The sequence below is a fragment of the Anser brachyrhynchus genome (genome assembly GCF_964034855.1).
Source record: "Anser brachyrhynchus genome assembly, chromosome: 2".
NCBI lineage: Eukaryota > Metazoa > Chordata > Aves > Anseriformes > Anatidae > Anser > Anser brachyrhynchus.
In genome coordinates, this window is record NC_137695.1 from 50,158,822 (window position 1) to 50,183,590 (window position 24,769).

Below are 24,769 nucleotides of genomic sequence, written 5' to 3' on the forward strand. Positions count from 1 at the left end.
TCAGGGAACTGACTAAAACCCCTCCTGCATTGGCCATGTAATAGCTAGGCAAACATCACATAATGCTTCCCTCCCTCACGTACACCAAAGCTATTAAGGCAACCATAGTAGTGTGATAACGTGATTTTTCTCCTCCAGATCAGCGTCAAAGGCAGCTACGCTAGGTTTGCTCATAAGTTCAAACGCTGCTTTATTTATTTATTTAAATGCCATTTTTCTTATTTAGAAGGATTTCCATAGGGTGACAGGCCTTTAATGACACTCACGACTCAGAAACATTTGCCGATGCAGTCAAACGGTGTCTATTAACGCGAGGCACTGAAGTTAATTGGTATTAAAAATGAGCCAAAACGAAAGGCAAGTATCTGCGTGTCCAGCAGAATGACAGCGATCATCACCATTTGATCAACCTTCCCTGTGAGTTCTATCTGCAAGTTACTTTGAGGTAGCGCTAGAAAGAAGCGGTTGGTCCAGAGCATCCCTGCAAAAAGAAACATCCACGGCTTAAGTACCGTTTACTCTTTTGGTATCCTTTTAAGTACCTTTTACCCGTTTCGGACTCCTGCCTTTTCCCGGCTCACTGATGACAGCATTAGTAGCCCCTCAAGCTACTGTCCTACAGCCTTTCCCATCAGTGAAGAGATAGGAAAAACCCCACTACTTCTTGGAAGAGAAAACCAGCAGGTTTTTGAATAAAAGCACTCTCTGTTGCAGCTAGGTACAACGAAAAGAGTTTATGAAATCATTACGGGACATTCTTGTAGAAAACTTCCTCAAGCTTGGAAGAAAAAAAGCCATTTCAGCTAAGTAAAACAGAAAATAACTGGAAGAAGTGAAGTATGGCGGTGTTGGAAAAGTTGCTTCAAAGACTTGTTTAATTAAAAAGAAGGAAGAAAGCAAGTTCCTACTGCAATCCCATCTTTGTCAAACTGATGGCGGGCACCAGTACGATGTGTTCAGCTAACACAGGCTGGAAGTTGTAACTGCAGCTGTGAAGTTTACCCAGTAAAAAGACTCCGCAAAGCATTCTAGCAGTTCCGATGCAATCACTGCTTCCTGAATTTGTGACTCATGGTTAACACGGCAGTACAGGAAGAAGTCTGGCATTCACTGTGCTCTTACGGTAAAGAATCTGCCCTGCGCACACCATCCCAAGCCAGGTATGCGCTCCTAACAGGAAAGGACGATAGGCTGATAAGTCTCAGCAGAGGGAAAAAGACATCAGAGAACTACTTTATAACAGCAGCACGCGGGCTGCAACCGACGTTCTCTTCCTCTCATCATTTTCATTTCTGTGGACTCCAAGAGAATACACTCCCAACATTTTTCAGCTCTGGAGAACAAACAGCCCAACCAATCTCATTCACTGAACTACAAAACTGGTATTTTCGCTATCTAGTCCGGAAAAGGAGGCGCACGTCTCTAACGTACAGTGTAGAGACCTTGTTAATAGGCAAAGTCTGCATAAAATAGGTGGCCACAGCCTGATTTTCTGACGTTCAGGGCCTTGGGTCACACACCACCACAGTATCAGACTTAATGAAGTCACCAATCTATGTGGGCCCCTCATTACACAGGTCACATGTTATGGACCAACCTCTCAAAGGCCAAAAAACAGCACTGATACTGCCGGGCCAACACATATCTGTAGCATCCCATTTCTGGGTGACAACACAATGAATGTTTCCACAAAGTACTCGATGCAACCTAACTACTGTGTTTGGTGAGGCAAAGCAAGCCGTGTCAAAGCAGCGTAGCACCCAGGCACATTCCTGGAAGATGTTTTGCTGCTCACGTTGAAGAAAATAGATAAAAAAATCCTGTGCAGTTTGCATTTCTGAGCTCAAGTACCACAGCTATGCACTACAATTGAAGTGGCATCAAACCTTGTAAGGTTTTGAAGCTTCAGCACTGCCATCCAAATTCAAGGAGGCTGCATCTATTATCTTGAATTTGCCCCAGCTCAGTCCCCTGAAACAATTCCATAGACACGTACAAGCAACCCTTTTCCCACCCAGATTCTTTGCTTCATCTATTCCACCTCTACCTTGTGTCATATTCTTATTAATCTGCCCCTCAAAAGACTCCCTGGCTCACACAAAGAAGCAACCCAACAAATCCCTGTTCCCAGCCACGTTGCTTTCATGCTTTGGGAAGAGCTAACTGCAACAGCTCTAACTGTGATGCCACCTCACCCCCTCCACCTATGTGAGGTTCTTTGCCTTCTGTCTCCTCCTACGTGTACACCTGCACTAGAACCAGGAAGAATGTGCTTCCTACAATACTCCAAGAGCCTCTTCTGTTTCAGGATGTCATCATTTCAATTCAGGACTGAAAGTATTCCTAGCAAAAACCCAACAGCTAATAGCTAAGAGAAGCAGTTGCTGGTGATCAGCTACAAGTAACCTGGAAGTACTGAGGAGTCACAAAAGAGAATTTGCATTACATTTAAGAACAGCATGCAGCTTAGGACCACTGCTTTCACTGACTACACTAAGCCATAAAAAAGAATTGGATTCTTACCTGCCATCACAGCAATTATGGTTTATGTTGCCCCCAAAACACACACGGCAGTACCAGAACTGTGTCAACTAGCTTTAACAGCTTCCCCAGCTATTAAGTACAGTAATTTCTGCTTCCTTTTTTTTCTTGGAGGAATATTCTTTTGTTTCCAGCCTCACTTACTTATTATACGCACTGTTAATTAGCAACTATTTCTCCATACTCATAGGGTTATGGAGTCCCTATGACTGGAAAAGACTCTGTACCCTTCAAGATAAGAACAGCATAAAGGCAGCAACTCGCAAGACTGCTCTAGCTTAAAGCAAAGCTTTCCTCATTGCTCTCATCTCCTTTGACTTGAGTACTGTCATCCTTCTACCAGAGCTTTAAAAACTTCATTACCACGAATGAAGGAAGACCAGAGCAATCAGAGAGGGTAGCAGAGGGTATAACTTAAGGAGCTGTTACTAGGATTTTTTTATTGTTCCTGGTGGACTATTTTTCTCCTTGCCAGCAAGGAGGGAAAACCAGCAAGTTGTTTTCTCCAAGATTTTTTTTTTTTAGGTTTAAGAACACGGATTATGTTGTAGCAATTTCTTCGCTGTAAAGCGTCAGCTGAGAAGTCTAACAGTAAGAAGGGCAAGGGAAAACTGAATGCTGATGCAGAGAGTGCCAGCAGACATCATCCTCATTCCACGGGATGTTTGTAGCTATGGCAGTTGAAGTCTACACTTCCATATGCTTAACATACCCTATTTATAAGCCAATTTTAGCTGACCTAGCATATATCAGTAGTACAGTTAGAGCCAGCAGCCTGCAGGAAAAAGTGGGCACAGGTGTTTCCATAGCAAGGCCTGTGAGTGTCTCCCATACATACTTCCAGTTTAAGCAAGCACATGAAAGGCTTGGCTTGTCGCTTACCTAAGGAACCAGGAAAACAAGGGAAAGCTAGATTTTGCTTGTGTCCTAATGCCCATATAAAAATAAAGACAGATGAAATACCCTTACTACCTTGTTAAATTCCATAAGCCGGAAGAGAACGTGCTGCACACAGGTACAAGTAAAATCCCTTGCTGGCAGGTTTGCAGAAACAAATTTTTTATTTACACAGGCAAGTCTTATCTTTAGACCCCATTTACCTCTTTACATTTCTCGAATATTTACATGACTTCATGATGCTCCAAGAAGAGAGTGATGAACAAAAAGATTACAGAAACTGTCAAAAGCATAGCAAAAAAACCCCAACCTATCATTGTGCTTTAAAACTTATGAGCTAGAATAATGTAGAAGAAATGTAGTTTTAGCACTTTGGTCCTAACGGTCATGCTCTAGAAGACACTTAAATAGCAGAGGGGATTTCAGAAGTGACCGTATCCAGAGGTTGCCAGTGACAATTCATGAGTGAATCGTAGAGTTCTTCGCTTGTCTCCGTGAATTGTCTGTTCATTTCATCAACATCCAAGTAGAGCTGTGGATCTGAAAATAAAAGCCTGGTAAGTCCAAGTATCAAATCTGAGGCATGCGCACAAAAAAACTTCACGTGAAATGGCTAATAAAATGTATTTTAAGCTAAGTGTAATAAGCTATTAGATCTACTAATTTTAGTGAGGTATTTAGTCCTCTAAAATTTTGAGCCTCACAGCTCCAACTTTTGGGAATTTGTATATTAGAAGGCTGGGACTAGAACCGTCTTTCAAGATAAAGACAAAGACAATGTTTAAGATAGTAAAGATAACGTTTAAGGATAATCAGCCATGAAACCCTCCCAAGAGTCATTTAATTCACTTCTCCGGCAATACACGTTACATAGGATAGTTTCTAAACACTAACACAAAATGCCTCCACGTGAGGAACTTTGCAAACCTTCCAGGACACAAATATGTTTTGTACCGTATTTGTAAGTGCAAGCTGAATCCTCCTTTTGGAATCTGCAACATAAGCTTTTACCTCAGGGTGGAGAACAAAGCTTTTGCATATTACTGAGTTTCTAATATAAAATCTGTTTAGCAGAACCAATACAAAGAACAAAATTCTGTCTTAGACCATTTTCAAATGGGAATGAAGGCACAGGTACAAGAAACCTGCTGCGAAGCATTGACAGTGTCCCGTTTTACTTGATGCGGTCAGTGTATGCTGTATCAGCTTTAAAACCCCAGCTGATTGCAGATCAACCCCACAGAGGTTTGACCTCAGCTGAATTTTCAAGATGTTCTTCATCCAGTAGAGGTTGGCTTGTATTGTTAAAAGGCACAAGGATGGCTAAACTCAAGTGACAATGATAGAACCCTTATTACCGTCAGTAATTAGGTCATCACCGATTGCAGTCATAACTGAAGATTCCTGAAAGACAGAAAAGGCTAAGTTTAATCATAACTCATTTCAGAAAGCATCACAGATTCAAAGTGCTGCAGTCTCAATCCATTCCTTCTTCCTACAACTACAAGGATAGATGGCATTTTATCTACTTATTTTTAGAAGAAAGCCAATATTACAGTACAGGTTGGAAGGGACCTCCGGAGGTCACAACTAATAAATTGACCACGATAAGACCACTTACAACAACTGTTTAATTTGCTTTAAGCAAAGCAAATCAGAAGAACAGGAACAGAAGAAGCGTACGCAATTATGCTGTCAAAACCATTCTTTGGTATGCGTGAACAAATAATGGTGTATAAATCACTAATTCTATGGATTTACTATTTAAGCACTTAAATACAAACACCTCTGAATGGAATCTGCTCTTTTAACTTCACACTAAGCAGAAAGCATGTTTTCAACTTCGGATTCTTTTTGCTGATTCACACAAATCTGTACAACATACTATCTGTGAAATATTTTCTTTACAGCAAGCGTGCACTATCTTTACCTCAAAAACAGCTGGAGCCATTAAAGAATCTCCTAAAGAGCAGTCTCCAACAGCTTGCATGCTGTCATAGGGAGCATAGGAGCTGTAGTTGTAGTCAGCGTAAGCATCGTAACTCCTCTGCGAGTAGTAGTTCTGGTAATCTTGGCAATAATCATTATAGTTGTATGACTGGTACCGCTGCAATTCTGCTTTCAGTCTGAAACATGAGAAGTTGCATACAGTCAGAGAACAAGAGACTGTAAACCCAGTTCTGAACTTAAACAATTTGTCAGCTTACATACTTCAAAGCTTAAAAGGAAGCTTTCCTAAACAGTCACCTAAGTGACAGCTTAAGTCACAGCTCAAAACCTCATCTCTATAGAAGCAAGCATCCTCACCTTTGCCAATACCAGAAGGAATTGTTCTCATGGATTAACTCCAGAGCCTTGACATGGTTACCTGTACACATCAAGTATTTTTAGCGTTGGCATAAGCAAGCTGCTGCTAAGTCTCTGTGCTTTGCTAAAGATTGATTTAAGACCAGAGACATTTATCAAGCACAGCTGCTTTAAAGATGCAGTCTTAACCCTTCTATCTTTTGTTTGGTTAATTACTAGATCTTATTTCCAGAAAGAAGTGAATGGAGTCAGATTATCCATTTCAAAGAAGCATCTGACGCTGCCTGTCAGTTTGCCATGTCTACCTCCACCTGCTCAGTTTTTTTGTTTGTTTAAAGTCCATTAAACATTCAACAGCTGCCAACTATACCGCTCAGGTGAAGTCAGTCTTGCTTAACAACACAATCGCGATTCTCCAGTATGACGCCTTATTATTAGTGGGAGAATTACAAAATACACTGGTTCTTAAGAAGAAAGGGCCAGCTGATTAGCTTTCACTACTTTCCCTTTCAAGATTTTCTCAGGGGCAGCTTCAGACTAATGACAAGAACCAAGACAAATGCTATCTGTACTAAAACTGAGGTACACTGCATAAAGAACATTCAGATAACCCAGCTGCATATTCAAAAAAATCCGCTGTTTAGACTTGTCTTCACTGATTCTGTACAGGCAGACCTCCTGTGTTTGCAGTGCCCAGTGTCTCTCACTTGAATTGGGGATGCAGAGAAGTGAGTTCTATGCTTTTGGGGAAGAATACAAGCTGAAGGCATTCTGAAATAGCTTCCAAACTAAGCAAACATGAGGGACAAACTAATCCAATGGCTGGGTATTGCAATGCTAAGAGAGCACGGTACTCAGCCATTCAGAAACGTATTACTGATGTGTATTTTAATACCTACATTTGTTTCAATACTGCAAAGCTACACAAATTCTAATAAAGAGGTAATCCATTGTCTTGTTACTGTAGTAAACAAACAGAAGATACATCATCTTACGTCTTCTGCTTCCAACTGCACTCTTCCTACATACAGTTGCGTAGGGAAGGAAAATCTGAAAATACTGTTGACGTTCTTCTGGATAGCCGAAGCAAGAAAACATGTTTGTGGCTTATTCTTGTTTTCAAAATAAAACAATATTAATTTAATCAAAAAATTTTGGCAAAGAAGTTTGGACAGTGCTCTCTTGGAGAAGAGCATTTCCATTCTAAAGCAGAAGGAGGCAACATTTGCAGAATTATGCTAGGTAAACAGAAACAGAAGTGTCATTTTTTACTATTTAACAGAACACACAAGCTAACCTCATGAACATACTGAAATTGTTTATATGAAGTCCTGTTTTGTCAGTATCCTGGATCAAAGTTCATCAAATTTGGTATCAATTCTTTAACCGTTCAGAGACCTGAATTGCCTTAAATAAGTGATAGAACTGAGCCGGTAGAGTAAGAAACCCTCTCAGGAAGTGCTAAGCTTTAAACTCCCCATTGCCCTAAGCTCATGAAAAGCAAAGAATAGCATTCTAAACCTGTTCTAGTAATAACGCCTTTGGCTTTCTCCCTGCGTTCCCATTTTTTCCCCCCACTTCTTTCCTGTCAACCCACTGTAAAACTAGTTATGTGCTTCTCTCAAACTAGAGGGAAAGCTCTAAGAACAAGAACTCCCTAGCATATAAAACCACTTGTTGTCCCTTCTACCTTATGCAGGCCCAAACCTGAAAATATTTACCAATGCATTCAGCTTTGCTACTGTTGAGAAACAAGGCTGGTTACAATGGCAGCTAAGCCCAAGTTGCGCTGTCTGGCTAGACTTAACAGTTGGATTCCCCCAGCCGTCCTGAAGCAGGTTGATGAATCCAGGGAGTCAAAACATAGGACTTCTGCATTTCTGGTTTTGTAGACTGCATCCTGTGTACAGCCACTACAGCAAGGGCCACAGACTTTCCAAAGGCAGAGCTACAAGAATCTGATTATTTAGAATAACTGTATCAATGCACAACTCCTTGGTTACCTTTTAGAAATTCCTATGCTCAGCCGGATTCCTTTTCCCCCCAGACCTGGTGCGTTCTGGCAGTCTTGCAGTGCCTTCATCTGATCACCTTGCTCACCAAATCTGACATAGGCATACCCTCTACTATTTTCAAAAGGGAGAAAACCAATTCTAGTATGCATAACAGTTACAAAGCTAACGAATTCAATTTCTGTCTTCTACAAAAAACAGAAGATAGCAGCTACTATAGCTTCTATTACTTAAGCAACCTCTCTGGCATGTGCACGTGCACAGAAAAGGCTTTCACCAAATTAAAAAACTTGGGCCAGAAGCAAAAAGCTTATTCCTTGGTAGCATTAAGATGCAACTCACTGAGAGCCAGCAAAACAATACATTTTAAGTGCTCTCTGCGTAAGTAATCAGATTCCATATTTCTGCATATACAGCAGTTAATCAGTTAGCACTAACCCACTCCTTTTGGAGCCACAAACTTTATTGGTCACAAACACCAAGAGCTGGCTGTAATTATCTGAACCAGTATTAACCGGTACCTCTGAACTCTTCAAACAAAAATATCTTTCAGGTGCTCTTAGAAGAACAACATCAATTGCCTGCAACAATTTGATGGCTTTGCTAAACGGAGCACTGAAAAGCACAGTGGTACAGTTTCTTTTGTAGCCTGTTCAGAAATTATAGCCCTGTGCCTACAGCTTCAAATCAGGCCAAGCTTACCAGCCCAACTCTTACAGCTTAAGTTCACTGCACTCGAATGCCTTCAAGACGTGCTTTTAGGAGCCATGGAGAAGAACCCTCTGGTAAGACCACCATTATAAAGTACTGAGTGTTGTTTTACACTTAAAATAGAACTATCTGTTACAGTCATTCATCAGCTTTTCCTAGGCTGCTGCTCTCTCACTACTGAATGTGATCCTGCTCTCAGTTTCCCACTAACTTTTTCCCCCAGCGTTTATGGCCTCTTTTCATCTATGACACTTTTAAGGGACTACACCGTGTTGAAAAATGCTGGTTAACATTTCCTTTTACACAAGGTGCCTCATCAAATTTTCCTGACTAAACCAAACCCCAGAACCTTAACTAGAAGAGGAAGCACACAAACACACACGCCTCCCTGGCCACCATATCTCCCCAAAACATATCTGTTCAGTAACAGACCAACTGTAAGAATACTGCGATTAAAATCAGTATAGCTCTATACACTGCTTTTGTTCGGGATTACTAGCTAATGTCCTTCCCCTTACCCCTTCTGGAATTAATACTGAATTCTGTACTCTAAAACGTGGTTCTTAAGTCATACAAATGACATTTAACAATCAGAATTTTTCCACACAGCGATCCTCAATAAAAACTTCAATCCTCTACTGCAGTCTTTCAACAAATTAAAGGAATAAAAAACTGGCTAATAACTGTTCAGTGATTTTTGGACCTTTGTAGCACTAGAGTAACAGCAGTACACTCTGCAGCATAGTTGCAAGTACGTGGGAGTAAGATACTCTCTCTCATCTCTTTTTTTCTCTGAAAAGTGTGAGGCCTCTATTTCACCCTACTAAAGATTTTACCACCAACTGTACTGCTAGCATTGAGACACTGCAACTTCTGTGCTTGTATGAGATGCAGGACAGGTTCCTTAAGGTGTCGCAATTTTTTGTCTAAACCTAGTGTTGAGATCAAAAAAGGGATTGCTACTAATTGCGTACGTATCAATAACCAGGACAGAAGACATGCTGCATATAGGAATTAAACTTTTTCTAAAGCTCTAGTACATGAACATATCAAATCCCGCAGATTTTTTCTACTATGGTTTCAGAGGTCTTACTTGATGGACATAAGCGCACAAGTGAAGACAAAAGATACACTGTTTACCTGAAGTACTGGTTTGCAAGTACTGCTTCTCTTCTGTCCTTCCCAAAATAAACGGTGAGGCAGCTGCAGACTCTGCACCTGAACACTCTGAGTGAACACCGAATGTAAATGATGGCAAGGCAGCATTTTGTGGACGCAGCCGCAGCACCAAAACCTGCAGAAATAAGTGAATGTCAAGTCCGTAACCCACGGTGTATCTGCAGTACATGAAGGTTTGAACTACATTCTAGTCCTGATCTTTCCAGTCAAAACTGTTTAAAAAACAACCCACCAAACAGTAAAAGAAACAAGAAAACCCCATGCTTCCTCTCTACATAAAACTTTTCACAATTGTGTTTTCTGCCCACCACCTGGCTTTAAAAAGTATACGAACTTCTTTGAAAGATCATGTTTTTAGTCTGAACTCCAAATGAACAACGTGTAGGGCATGTAAAGAACAAGCACGTCATTAATGAAAGCTTTTCTCTAAAAAGGATAAACTTATTCTTGGGGAAAAGTGTGCAAACAGATGTTATCTAGGCAATATTCCTACAGGAAAAACGAATAATTTTGCCACACCTCAAAGGAAAAAATAATTGTGCTTAACAGGTAAGAAAATAAAAAAAATCAGAGCAAACCAAAAAATAAATCACAGAATATGCATCCTCGTTTTAATCATGAAGTATTACCTTTGAGCTCTGCTTTGGTGCTTGGCTTTGCACTTTCACAGGCTACACACTTCGTGGCCTCTGCTTTGTTTTGAACCAAGCAGGTCTCCCAATCCCAGCTTCCTTCGGGCTTCTTGAATTTGTCTAAATCCAGAAATTCTCCAGAAGGAGCAGAAAATGCAGATGCACTGCTACTGGTCACAGGTGTTGGACCCTCTGTGAGACAAACAAGACAGTTAACCATCCTGTTTGAACATGAACTATAAAATGAACATTAACTTTTAAATTTGATTTGTCAAATCCCACAGAAATGTTCAAAACTACTCCGCAACTCCCCCCCCCGCCCCTGAAAAAAATAAAAGCCACCAAAAACCCACAAAGAAACAAAGAAACAAACAAAAAAACCAGAGTGGAACTCAAAGCTTCCAAACAACACACAACTCTGTTCAGCACACAAGCTTCTGCTGCTGTTGACGACAGTGTAACCTCCATAAAGAGGCCTGACAGGTGCCTTTTAAAGAAAAGGTGCCTTTTAAGAGAGAAGCAGAAGATAACGCTTCAAATTCAAAACCGGAAAGACAAGAATGGCTCTTCCCTTCCACAGCACACGCAGAAAACTTTTATCCTAGTATTACTTGCATCGCTCTTCCTCTTGACAAGTGCAACGTAACCGTGCAATTCACTGCACCATGATCACAGTAAACCCCTCATTTCCAAAATTCCTCCTTGCAATGGCAAGAGCCTCAGACAAAGATGCCGACTGACCGCTCAGAGGTTGGAAGTCCAAGAGAATCAACTCTGTCTGAAATCCATTATCTTACCTCAGGAAATTTCAGTCTTACCGCACAGGATGATTACAAAAGCCCGGTCTAGTCCATCTTAATTTGTTTCTTCCACGATATATTTGCACAGGTGTTTTTCGATGTAATGGCATGTTAAATGACATTTAGAGTCAAAGTTAGAATTAGAATCGTATTTTAAAAACAATACAACCACGCTCAAAATCAATTACGGTCACACACAATGGGAAACAACCCAGTACTGCCCTGAAGAAGTTACCCAGCGGGTCACTCGCTTTCTTGAAGCCTACCACTGACCTTCATAGGCATCTCTCTGCTTTAGCTTAAGACTAGTTAAGACTACACTGTCTTGAAATCTGGCTTCACATCTCCCCTCAATTACATACAAACGGTGAGTAGAGGCATTTTGGCCACATTCTGTAATTTTTTTTACTTATTTTTTGAAAGAGAAAAACGCAGTCATTTTTAACTCTTTCTATGGAGTTCTCATTTTCGCCAGTGAAAAATCACTATGTTGTTTTTAAATTAAGTCACCCACTTCAGCCATCTTCCCTCACCAGCTGCAAAGCCGGGGGTATCTGCATTGATCCAGCTCCGTACTAATACATTTCACAATCAGTTCGATTTATGCGACAGGCTGGAACCTGGGCTGAGACCTCTGAAGTGCCTGTAAACCAATCCTGCAGACAGCCGCTAACCCATCAACCGTACCTGGGAATCGTGTTGCTTAAAATATTCCATATATGCAACGTACTTTTATTCTGTACAAGATTCACAGAGGCTAGGATGGAAACAACAGGAAAAAAAGGACCATACCTGGTTTCTCAGACTGACAGGCTACACATTTGTTATCTTCCGTCTTATTTGGTACAAGGCATATTCCACAGTCCCAAGAGCCTTTCGCCTTCTTAAATTTGTCTCCAAAGCCCAGAGTGGCTGTTGTGTCAGTGCTGCTCGAGGAGGATGTCACTGTCACCGAGCTGTCTGTGACCACTGGTCATGTCAGAGCAGGCATTACTCCCGTTCCAGGTTTTGGTGTCTCACATGCTATACATTTTGTAGCTTCCGGTTTGTTTTGGACAAGACATGTATCACAATCCCACGTTCCAGGTACTGTTTTGAATTTGTCTCCAAAGCCCAGCATCCCTGCTGGGGGCGCTGCTGGCTTTGAGGTGTCGCATTGACTTGAACTTACTGTCTGTTTCATACTCTCAACTGTTGAGGCTTTAGTAGCTTGACAAGTTACACATTTGTCCTTTATGTCTTTGTTTTGCAGAAAAGGGTCACATGTATCAGATTGCCAGTACGATGCTTGTTTAGAAGTCTCTTTACCTGCAGAAAAAGTTGTTATTGCAGGCCTAGTATAAACCACTGTGCTTGTCGTAGGTTGTGCAGACGTAGAAGAGCGTGTTTTCAACAATCCAAAGTCTAGGAAGCAAGAAAAAAAAGTCTTCCTGTTAGCGCAGCACCTCACTACATGTAACTAAGTGACTTTACTAGAGGGCAAAAATTTCAACTCAGGTGCCAATGGTTACAACTAGACATTCAGACCGAGCGCAACAGGAAGTCCCCAGAAATCTTATCGAAACGGATGAAATTTCATCTGCTGCACTGGGTCACAACAGAACATTTCGTTAAAGCTTCATTTAACTCTTTGTTTCCAAGCAAGCTTTAAATCAACATTTTCACTGGTCGATACAAGTACAAACAGACAGTAGCTGACTGAAATCTGACAGTCCAACGTGGAATGGAAATAATACAATTTGATTAAGACGCGATGCCCAATCGAATCAAATTTCTAAAGCTCCTCCTTCCGTAGCAGATGACTCAGATCTACTCCAGTAACTGTACAGAAGTTTGTACTCGGAGCAGCAATCCATACGGTATTTTCCCACAGATGCTGAATATTAATTAAATAATAAAAACTCAAGACAATTGAACAACTGTCTAATTTTCTATAATCTTTTTCAAAATGCATCGGACACAGGACAACTCCTTATTTAAAAGGTGGCAATTTTAACAGAAAAGACAAGCTACTAATACAGAAAGACTAAAGGAAATGCATCTTAAACAGCAGCTCAAGTTGCTTGTAAATCTACCTTGAACATAGTTGTTTTGTGGTTTGTTTGTTGTTTTTTTTTTAGTCAAAAATGAAGTCTTTGAACAATGTGGATTTAGATTCTGCTTCTTTTAAACCGATAAAGAAAGTGAATGTCACTTCACTCAGAGGTCTTTCCTTAAACAAAATGCACAATGTATTTTCTCTCACTTAGCTCTTTCCAGTAGAGAAATGTGCTGCCTTCTTAACAAGTATGTAAGTTAGAAGAAGACTTTTGGGAAAAGATCAAGCTCAATAAAGCCCTTTTTCTTAAAAGATATCTTTTCCACAGACACACTTTATGAAACTGTTGAAAACAATTGCAATTTCTTAAAAACCAAATTCAGAAAAGGGTTTTTAACGTAAAACACTCCACTTCTGTTTGCAGTTTAAATTTTAATCCACAGGAGCCATTGTAAGCTAAGGCCCAAAGATTCGCAGCTTTCGCCATGTATTTGGAACTGAAGCTCTTTCCTATTCTTTCTTCACCTGGGCTGAAGGTGGGACAGGAGTGTTGAGTTTTACAAACATTTCCTTTTCAATTCCACAAATTGTATTTACTTAAAATGAAACACCGATTATCTGGCTAATTCTCTTAGTACCTCATTTACAATTACATCCTAACACGTAAAGGAGATGCAACCCATCTGCTTTTCATCTTGCAGTTTTACTTCCAGCAACAAACACCACTTAGAATAGAAGGGGGCAGACCTAACAAACCTAACAAACGCAGCGCTTAATGTAATGCTCTCCTACATTCATATTTATAGCAGATACTCTATTAACCGTAAGTCGTGTGTTGTTTTTTTTTTAATAAAAAATGCTAGCGTATTTTTTGCAGCATCTTTTTAAAAGGAGTTCATTATCTCACCAGGATTTTTTAGAACGTCTAAGACGCTTCCTTCCTTTAATACGTGGGCAGTGGTGAAGGGACCACCAGCAAAATCTTTGACCTCCTCTTTCTGTGTGTTGATGTTGGTTGAGGTGGTGGTGTCTTTTGAAACAAAAGAAAACAAAAACAGCTTTCACAATGTGACCTAGTTAGAGCAGATTATACTCACTTTTGTTAGAAACAAGAATTTCCAGCTTTCATGCTTCTCACATAAGAATCTTCACAAATTCTACTTACTTTGCAATGCTTTATGATTACAAGCAAAACAAAAAGCAACAAAACAAAACAAAAATTATAAAAGCAGATCTGTCACTGGAAAAATACTGCAGAAGTCCAACACTGCCTGGAATTGCTAGCATGCGCAGACAGGACAGATTGAAGATTTAATAAAGAAAAAAAGGAAAATCAGCACTTCAGATCTGAAGTGCTAAAGTTTCAGTTACCTAGGGTAAGAAAGGGCGTCACTGGAGTACCACTGGGTCCAGAAAGTTCTGCCGATTTTACAACGGGAACACTAAATGTAAACCCAATCTGCTATGAACAAGAGAGGTTTTTCAGATTCTCAAGCCACAGGAACTTCAATCGAATGCACACACAAAACCAAATCTGAAAGCTGCTCTTCACATTTGTAGCACGCATGCTGAATGACAAATTATAAGCCAGAAGCCTACATACTTTTCTCCATCAAGGCAGATTCTGCTTTAGTGTTCTGCAACAGCCTACTAAATGCCTAAGAAAAAAAGTCAAGCTCCTTTATTATTTTACTTACAGAAGACGGAGGTAGCACTTCTGCCTCAGTAGATTTCACAACTGGAGATGAAAACGCGAACTCAGGACTGCTAACAGTACTTGTTGGTTGTATCTGTATTTTCAAAAGAATTAAAGGTTTATATTTAAGAGCAACAACTACCTGAATTCACTACCCAACAGAAGTCCCGCAGTGACGTCGAAAAACCTGATGTTTGAGTTATTTTGCAGATAAAAGTAATAATAAAACACAGGGAAGTTTCCAAGTGGGTATAGGACAATATCTTCAAAACCAAATTCCAGAAACTGAGAGGAAAAGCTGGAGATGCTACTTAGGTCTAAATGCACGGAAAAGCAAGCCAGGAAGCTGAAGAATGGCAAACTCAGCCCAATGATACTCCAAGAACTTCAGCAAACACCTCAACATGTTAAAGCAGCTATCTACTTCAAACCGTACAAAAAATATTTCAAGTACTCTGGAACAGATTAATGTTTATTTTATTGCAATAATATGCCAATTATTGCACCCTAGGCTCATTCTATGTGAGGCTTATATGACCACGTTACCTCTAAGTTAATAACTTAAATAAAGTTGTGGTTTAACCATTGCAGGCAACTAAGCACCACACAGCCACTCGCTCACTCCCTCCAAATGGAACAGGGAAAAGAACTGGAAGTAAAGAAGTAAAGTTGTTAAATTTGAGGTAGCATTAATGACTCATCGCATGTAATGGCTACCTGGAAAGACAAATGCCATAACCCTGTACATACTCCCCACTCCTTCCCCTTCTTTCCCCCAGCATTTATTGCTGAGCACGATGCTAAATGGTGTGGAATATCCCTTCGGTCCTCTGGGCTCCGCTGTCCTGGCTGAGTGCCCTCCCAGCCTCTTGTGCATCCCCGACCTCCTCGCTGGCAGGGCAGCGTGAGACACAGAAAAGGACTTGTCACTGTGTAAGCACTGCTCAGCAACAGCTAAAACACCAGTGCCTTACCAACACTGTTTTGCTCACAAATCTGCAACACAGCATCATCTAGCATCATCTACTACGAAGAAAATTAACTCTACCCCTGCCAAAACCACTATAAATAACTTGGCATAAAGTCCACACCCCCCTTCCCCCGCAGACTTCCACAGCATTTGAAGCAGTTATACAATCACGTTAAATGGGAGTTGGCAGGCTCTAAGACTGAGAGAAGCAGAATCAAAACATTTATGCCTTTTGCCCAAACTGGCATACAACCCCAATTCATTCAGCTGCGTAGAAACTAATATTTGTTAGTTTCACGAGCACCACAGAAAAAGTCAACTCGCAATAAAGCAGTATACTCATTGTAAACATTATTTATAGCATAAAGATTTACCTTGCCCGCCGCCGTCGCTGCTGCATCTGCCATGCCTGCCGCCTCCGTTGAATTTGCCACGCTTGTCGTTGCCACTGTTGACTTTGCCTTGTCCTTTGTCTTCAGTAGATATGGCATGCCCGCCGCCATTATTGGATATGTCAAGCCTGAGGGCACTGTTGAACACGTTATGCCCGACGTCGCCGTTGTATATATCATGTCCTCCACCTCCTCCTCTGATAGATCTGTCAAGTCCTCCACCTCTGATGGATCTGTCATGCCCTCCACCTCTGATGGATCTGTCATGCCCTCCACCTCTGATGGATTTGCCATGCCCGTCGCAGCTGCTGGAGTTGCCGTGCTCATTGCTGCTGTTGAAACAGCGCTCGGTGACGCTGAGACAGCGCTACTACCAACGAAACTAGAATTGAACTGAGGCAGCGATGCAGCACTGATGGGTAGGGGTATGTTCGGTAGCACTGGTTCCTCCACTTCCTAAAGTTGCAAATTTTAATTTTTCTTATACAAGACATACTACTTTCTCACCCCATCGCACCCAATTTATTAACAAAATTAAATAGAACAAAAATCCATACAAATTAAGAGAAAGCAAGTTTCCAGAAGAAATCCCGATCTCCCCACCTCTGTCTACCACGTCATTTTAATTTATGGCAGGCCTGCTTCCACATTATACTCTATTCAACAACTGTACAGCAAGAACACTGAAAGTTAACTCAAAACCTGTGCAGAACAGAGAGGCACAGATCACATTTTTTTTCTTTCTTTTCTATACTTTAGTCATCAAAGCTCTGGAGAAGCATCATCCTTTCTAACTACCCTCACATGGCTTCAATTAAGAGTACACTCTCAAGACAAGTGAGAAAGTGTTCCTCTTGCAAAATTAGGCAGGATAGCTGCCAAAGTTTCTAAAGTCACTACAGCAGTGAACGTGGAAAAAGGTAATGTTTAAAGAAGCAGGTAGGTTCAACAACCAAACTAAACACAAAAAGCACCAAAGAAAGTCAGACTAACAGCCCTGAAGATTGTGTTCTGGTAAATACAGTCTATACCATGTATCAGGATGCAAATATAAAAATCAGAAAACAGCCTCTTAACAACTTCAATTTTCATCCCTGCCACTTACTTTATTTGATTACTAAGATTGGATGAGTTATGTTTTAAATGGCATAGAAAATCTGACCAAAATTTGTACAGTACTATCATGATCTACTTAGAAATGACTAGGCAGGGATGTAAGTTGGTACTACTGATATTCAGTGCATCCTGTAGCTTACATCTGTTTCACAGTTTTGATTTGAAAAGTTTATGGAACTTTTGATATTTGGACCATTATTTTATTTGTGTTACAGGAATAAACAACAGTGTATACGATTTCTTTATATTGCATCATCCGGAAGTCCCATTTAATGATTTGAAACTTAAATTAACTTAAATACTTAATATTAACTTAATATTAATTAAATACTTAATGTTAACGTAAATACTGAAATAAACTTACAGGCAGCTTATATAACATCCAATAAAAGAAAAAATAATCTGAATATTCATGGTCATAGTTTTATGGAATAGATTTTTCCTATTAAAATGAGAAAAAAACTCTCTCACAATGAGTTTGGTGAGTATCAAAAACTGAGTCATCGTTAGCAGACATGCAGAATGCTCTCTTCTACTACTCTTTTTCACACTCTTGGCCTGTATCTTTCTGTATGACTTAAATATGAAACCAAAAATTAAGCTTTTTTTTTCTTTTTATACTTGGCACTCGTTTCAAGTATCATTCCTGTAGAAAAACTATACAAACCTTCACCAAAACATTACTTCTCTTCTTAGGACTCATTCATTCAATTGCTAACGAGAAATGTTATAGTTTGAAGAATCTCCAAGGTAAGAGAATTAAAAATTTCAAAATTACATAAGCAAAGTTCAGGTATTCAAACACAGGAAATCAATTGGAGCCTGCTCTGAAACCCACAAGAAAACAAAAACAATGCAAAAATAAAGCGGTATTGTTATAATTTACTATGATGCAATAAAACTGACACACTTAGCTAGTTACTTCAGTAAGCTCAGTGACAGCAATTAATTTAAGAGTCACTTACCTGTTCTTGTACAGCTCTTGATAAATAGTGTATTCCTCTTTCCCTTGTCATTTTGCCGCCTCCGCTACTCACTCCTGAAGACAGACCATTGGACGCAGCAGTACTGAATTTGTAGCTGGTCACATTGCTAGCACACGACAGTACAGAAGTTGGGGGAAACAAGAGAAAAAAAAATTACCAGCCAAATTGTTTTTTCAAGATATTAGAGCTGTTATTAGTCCTAGAATTGAAACCTGCTGATCAGAAAAAAACTAAAGCTGTCTCACAAGTTGCTAAACGCTGGTAAATACTTGATGTTCTAAATAGGAAAAACTTTATTAACAGCAGCAATGAAAAGGACATACATAAGTGCACCGTTCACATGGGAACAATGACTAAGCCAGAAGACCTGAAATAGAAGAGCTGATTTAGATTGTTATTTTCCAGTGCTTCCTTTAAATAGGACCGGTTCTCTGATTCTGCGATGCACGTGTATCTTTTGCAGGGATATAAAAGAACAGCTCACAAAAATACAGAAAGAGTGCACATATGCACACATACACATGGGAAACACTGCCAACAGCTCTGATAGAATAGGGACGCCTTAGACTTGTGTGGCAAGGTAATATGGCCTAAGCTTCAGAAGCAGCTCTGGCTTTCATGTGGCCATCAGCAGGAACAGCAGAGGTGTTTGGGTATGCCAACATTCCAGAAGTCTTTTCAGACATGAATACAGATCCCTTTTGTAAGGCATACAAAGGCATTTTTCTGGTACTTCAAAAAGCCTAGCTCAAAACCAGAAAGATACCCTAATCCAAGAGCAAATGGGGAAAAAATAACCCAAACCAGAAGTGGAATAGGGAATAACTCTAACAAAAGTACTATGGCAAGAAAATGAAGTATGCCTGGAAAAACTGTGACATCAAAGCTTATCTTGCAGCCAATCAGTCAGTCAGTACAAAAGTGCATTAGATCGCACTGGAAGACACCAGGTCAAACTCCCACAATACTGAGGAGGAGAACTGGTCTAAACTTGTCAAATACTTGACAACAGCCTGCTTAGCACTGTAACTGCATAGAGGAAGACAGATCCCTAAGGCATATGCTCAGACTTTTCTCTAATCCAAACTGTCAATCCATTAGAATTCTGAAAAAAGTCTTACATCAAAATAGATCTTCATTCAGACAACTATCGCTTGCCCGTAATAGCCCATATTCCTCTTTCTGTTAACACCTGTGAGCTTCAAGGGGGCAAAGACAGTTGTCAGCCTTCAAGCAAGTCTAATCTGCAATTGGACTCAGGATATAAAATATATATACACACACACACACACACATAGATATATAGCATTGGTGGGCCAGAGATTTACTGAGTATTCCAACTCAACTGTCCAAAGGGACTCTTGCCAGCAGATCAGTGTGGTGCTCCTGCTCCAGAACATGGCACCCAACAGAGACCAGCATCACAAAAAACACTACCACCACTACCTACTCTACAAACAAAAGGTAGGGCACTGCAATAAACTTTGTGAACGAAATCAAAAGCAGTGTGAGTTTTCTGTATCTCCTTCCTAAATGGAGAAGTAGAAAGGAGTTCTAGCAAAGACAATTTAGAACAGTTTGAAAAAAACATAATTAAAACCCAGCACCTGATTGCACCTGTACCAGAACCTTAAAGCCAGTCGCTTCCACCCCTAAAAAGGTGGTTGTTGTGAAGTCCAACTTTTAGATGCCAAAACAAAGTGTTGAGTTCTTTCTGCAAGCCAAAGAATGCCCATGGTCACATAAGAATTGCTTGGCAGATGAGCATAGAGTCAACAAAATTCCCTGCTACTGTTCTTTGAAAAGAGCGACCCCCTAAAAACCGAGTGCAAAGTCTCTTAACTCAAGCATTATTACCCAAAACACCATTTGCCCAGAAGGAAAAGCCATCAATATTATCTGGAGGATAATTCATTTGACCTAAACCAAGAAAGCAGTATAACACAAAGCAGTCTCCTCAAGAAGAAATTCAATTAATTCTGCTGGATTTTTTTTATTTTAGAGATGAGTTAGCATTTGGCCTCAAATGATTCTAAAGAACACATGGTCTTCATGTGAACTCAAAGCAGACAATTAACTTCATCATGAGAGGAGTATTAAAAAAAAGAATAATAAATCATAAACCTTCCTCCATGTTTTTGCTTAAAAAATAAAGAAAAAAACACATCAATAAACATCCTCCTGAACTGTAACTCACTTCCCCTACTTCACCTTCTAAAGAATACTTCAGAAAGAATCATCCCATTAGGACAGAGCTTTCAAACTGCAAGCAATTAAATAGCTAAAACTAATAGCTTTTCCCCTAGGGAACATTAGGAGGGACAAATTATTTTGTTATAAGTAAACTGAGTTATAAACCATGAAATATCTGTCAAAGCAAAATTTGTAACACTACAGATTTAGTTAAACTACAAAATGAGCCATATTTCCTGTAGAAGGAAAAAATTAGGCCTCCAATAGCAAAGATCCTTTCTGTGGATACAGCATTATAACGTGCCTTGTTTCCCATCTTCGTATCCTACTCAGAAGATAAACTTGGGATAAAAAGTGGTGTATCAGTAGTTTTATTCTTGCTCATCTTCCTTCCTTTCATAAAAACAACAATTTTCTCAAAGTTATATTGATCTTCAAACACAATCCAGACTTTGCAGCTGCCTCAAAATACAAAATTTTCATTGGATTTCCCATTCCTTTTACTGAGAACTGTCACCACCTTTCAGGTGCAGACCGTACTGAAAAAGGAGATTTCTTTCTTCCTTCAAGTAAGTTTTAAATTAATAGATGTCATACCTTTCAGATGGTTCTGCTCGCTGTTCTGCAGGCAAAGTCTTCTCTCTCATCCCCTGCAAGTTAAGTTTAGTTCAAGAGTTAGCTGACTATGTACAGATTACACAAAGTACCAACAACCACTTAATGTGTTTTTTTGTGGTTTTTATTTTATTTATTTATTTTTAATTTTATAGCACTGAATACACCTCACCTACTTAACGTTGTTCCCTAATTCAGCATTGTGGGTACAGTTCAGTTAAATTTTGGGGCTAAAGTAAGCATCACTGCTTCACTCAGCATTGAGGACAAACTGATAGAACACTAAATCAAATTTGTCAAATCCTCTAACAAAGAAAGTAATTATTTTAAACAAAATGACAAAAATTGTGTGTGTGGGGGGGAGAGTTTTCATCAAAACTTGTGTTTACCAGCCCCGTAAAAGGGACATACTTTTCTGTTTTCTATCATTTATCAACAAACAAGAAAAAAAAAAAAAACCTCTACCCCCCTAAAAACTAAGCAGTTGCTGCTACATTCATTTTAGAACTTTAGAACCAAATGGAGATTGTGCTGGCTAAACAATACAGAGATTGAAAGAGTTAAAAGCAATAAGCAACCAGTATTACTGTCCACTTTGATTTCCAGCCTAAAAAGCCCATACACTTAACACGTGGTCATTTGTACACTCAGACCGATACTGGAAACACAGATGTTTTCGCAGAAAGAGATGCCCATTTAATTTTATGGAAAATTTATCAGACTCCATCTACTCCAAAGCAATCAAAAACGATAACTCAGCACATTGTCAGAACTCTCACTTGAAGCACATAGCTCACCTGGAATAGTTTACACAGAACACGAGCATGTTTCATCAGTGACAGCTTTGTGTACATGAGAATATAAAAGGAAAACATTTCTGTCTTTTAATATTCTTTCACTGAGAACAGGATGACTCAGTGTTCCAAAAACAGAATGAAATCCATAAAAGCTCAATCTATTTCACAATGGTTCCCACTGCCTTAAAGCTCGCCTCAAACATACTATCAGTACTTTTTGCAAAGATAGGATAACAATTGGTTTGAGAAACATTCCAAGACTGGAAAAAAAAAACAGGCACATAAGGACTCAAAAATGTACTCACTTGGAACTTTGTGTCTACTCTCTGGCAAATTTTGCTGGACTGAGTAGTTGAAGTCGGTGATGGTTCAGAATACCGCGTATAACGCATCGGTTGACGGTTTACTGTTGGTGTCACAAGTCTCTTAACAGGTGGAGGCTGGAATGCATTCTGGGATTCCAGCTTTGAAAGGGAAACAGCAATCAATTTATCCTTACGTCCACCCAAATTAATTCCAATATTTATTGATGAAAACAAATTACAGAACTATAAACCTCCCCCCATCGGTCTTGGCACTCAGTGAATACAATTTGAAAATTCTAAAGACCGTTCAACTTGTCTTGAGGGAAATCACCAGAAAACCAGTAACGAAATCCATAAAGCTATATATAAGTAGCCAAAGTCTGACTGAATTCCATTTCAAAATTTGGCAGTTAGCTTCATAGACAAAATAATTCATGCTACCATAATTAAAATAACCCATGTTCCTAGAATATGCTCCTATCTTTTCCTCTGCCCACACTGTGATTTTTTTTTTTTAGTAGCTTAATTCATTAATTTAACATTCGAAGTGTTAAGTAACTAATTATACAGGCTTCTGGGCTTCACATTCCCTACATTTTCCCTCTTCAAAGTTACACAAACAATAGAACACACTCAAAAAAAACAACTTGTCAATCTTACAATAATCTCATTCATTAAAATATGATCCAATGCTTTACATGTGCATTAGATGCACTTCAAGTAGTGGGTTTGACTTCCCTTTTCAAAGCATTTTCACAGACCAGAGTTAATTTTTAACACAGACCACTGCGTGTTCTGCAAAACTGACTTAACTGAACTGTCAGACAGAAAACAAACCCTAAAGGCTACAAGATTTACCGATGGCTCCGCCTGCGGTCTTAAGGATCAGAAAATACAGTCTTAGGAAGCATGCTATTGTTCAAATCAATACCAACAGGAAATTTTTGTTTACGCTGCAGCTTTAATTTCACAGTATCTCCCAGCTCTTAGTAATAGGATTCACACTCTCTCTAAAGTATACAAAAATGCATCTTTCTAAAAAATATTACATTCAGTTTGAAACCTTGAATAAGACATGTTTTATGTAAGTTCACAAATCTACTTTGAGTGAACGATGGTTCATTGCTGGTTTTAAAGGTAAAAAAGAAAAATATTAATTCCCCCAGTTAGGCATTTAATACACCAAGAGCTATTCTGCCTGGTACAGTTCCTTGAAATAAGAAAAATACCACATCACTGCTACCCACTGCAGAAGTTTAGCCCGAGTGCACAAGTGTTCCGTCAACCGCATGTTCACTTTAGCAGGAAAACACACGATCGTCTCCTCAGCAAATAATTGCTTCTCATCGCGGGCTACCCTTCTCCCGCCACCATTATGAATTCTAGTATTATGAATAGACAATCTATCTCCTTTCACCCACTGACAGCTGCGTGCAACATTCATTTAGTGGCTGACAATTTCAGGCTCTCTGTTGCAAATCTGGCAGATCTTTCTTAATGCCTTATCACAGGTGTATTGCTATAATATAACTGAGAATTCACACCAGATTTGGTTTTAGTTATTTGGATAATATTTATGATATACTTCACTTCTCCATGCCCTTGTAATTTGGCAGATGGTGAAAAGATGGTCCAGGAAATCTGAGATGTTTGTAAACTCTGAAGTGATTGTAAACTTAATTATACATCCATCCAATCAAGGAATTAGCACAGAAACTTCTTGAGACACTGTCCCTTTGCTCATTAGAACAGAAGATGAAAAGTTTGCACATCTTGTTATTTCCTTCAGTCACCTGATCCTCAAGTGGTCATTTAAGGGTTTTGCAATTTAATAAGCCCAAGGATACCCCTAACTAAAGTCATCAAAAAAAGATGACTAGTTTTCATTTTTAAATAAAATGAAAGGAAATCATGCTTTACCACAGCATTATCACCAGTTCTGTGCTACCTCCAAATAGGAATTTAGGAGCGTAAGATTTATAGCGTCGGAAATTAACAATTTTCCTCCTCTTTACTTTGAATGGTGATAAAAAGCAGAAAAATTAGTTTTCTGTGCCCGAATGAACACGGAAGTCTGTACAAAGTCTATATGACCACTCAATCAGTATTTTTCTATTTGTGATCATTTCTTCAAGAGAAAACTTGCCTCAAGAGGAATTTTAATATGCAGCTTCACCCCAAGTTGGGGGACAAGATAAAACGACTTGGTGTGTTCTAGAGCTGTTGCTCTCAACTTACAAAGATAACATAATTCTTAACCTGAGTAATCTTCACAGCCCATCATCTACTGTGGAGACATGCCAATATTAACTTGATTTGATGTCTATGTTGTCACTGAGGTTTGAGAAAATTTTTCTAATAGTGATAAAGCATTGAAAAAGTTATCTACCTCAGCTTAAGACATTATTGGTTCTTACCTTTCTTCGTTTGGACTGGAAGTCAGTAATATCCGGTTTATCTATGTCCGGAGGCTAAGGGAAAAAACAAAGCATAAATATTAGAGGGCAATTTTTTTTTCCTGAGAGAGAGGGTTCCCTGCAACAAAAATGTGGGGGTTCATGGTCAACTTACACAATACAGCG

At 39.5% G+C, this 24,769-nt stretch overlaps 3 protein-coding genes and 1 pseudogene across 4 annotated transcripts in view; 1 reads left to right on the forward strand and 3 right to left on the reverse strand.

Moving 5' to 3' along the window:
* Positions 1 to 24,769, forward strand: part of LOC308189794 (tRNA selenocysteine 1-associated protein 1-like) — a 216,967-nt gene that overhangs the window by 97,980 nt on the left and 94,218 nt on the right. The window lies entirely within an intron of this gene.
* On the reverse strand, positions 174 to 11,671 carry LOC308189785 (uncharacterized protein). Its single transcript, XM_080580257.1, has 5 exons — positions 10,277 to 11,671; positions 9,609 to 9,762; positions 5,369 to 5,564; positions 4,797 to 4,842; positions 174 to 3,978 (listed from the first exon to the last, which is right to left on the reverse strand). Exons 1-5 carry the CDS (start codon positions 10,497 to 10,499, stop codon positions 3,842 to 3,844), a joined length of 756 nt encoding a protein of 251 aa, XP_080436383.1. The 5' UTR covers positions 10,500 to 11,671; the 3' UTR covers positions 174 to 3,841.
* On the reverse strand, positions 11,800 to 16,415 carry LOC308189462 (nuclear pore complex protein Nup153-like; annotated as a pseudogene). Its single transcript, XR_013956125.1, has 3 exons — positions 16,158 to 16,415; positions 14,815 to 14,907; positions 11,800 to 12,538 (listed from the first exon to the last, which is right to left on the reverse strand). The product of XR_013956125.1 is annotated as a nuclear pore complex protein Nup153-like (transcript).
* Positions 24,114 to 24,769, reverse strand: part of LOC308189781 (nuclear pore complex protein Nup153-like) — a 12,011-nt gene continuing 11,355 nt past the window's right edge. Inside the window, exon 7 of the mRNA XM_080580250.1 lies at positions 24,114 to 24,658. Coding sequence (XP_080436376.1) covers positions 24,578 to 24,658 — 81 coding nt within the window. The 3' untranslated portion in view covers positions 24,114 to 24,577. The remainder of the gene's footprint in view (positions 24,659 to 24,769) is intronic.

Bases quoted from the DNA above. Each gene is read 5' to 3' on its own strand.
- LOC308189785 (XM_080580257.1), bottom strand. From the start codon at position 10,499: ATGGTTAACTGTCTTGTTTGTCTCACAGAGGGTCCAACACCTGTGACC. The intron at 4,843-5,368 runs GTAAAGATAGTG...TCTGTCTTTCAG, and splicing joins TGGCTCCAGCTGTTTTTGAG to GAATCTTCAGTTATGACTGC. The intron at 3,979-4,796 runs GTAATAAGGGTT...TTTTATTTTCAG, and splicing joins TGATGACCTAATTACTGACG to ATCCACAGCTCTACTTGGAT.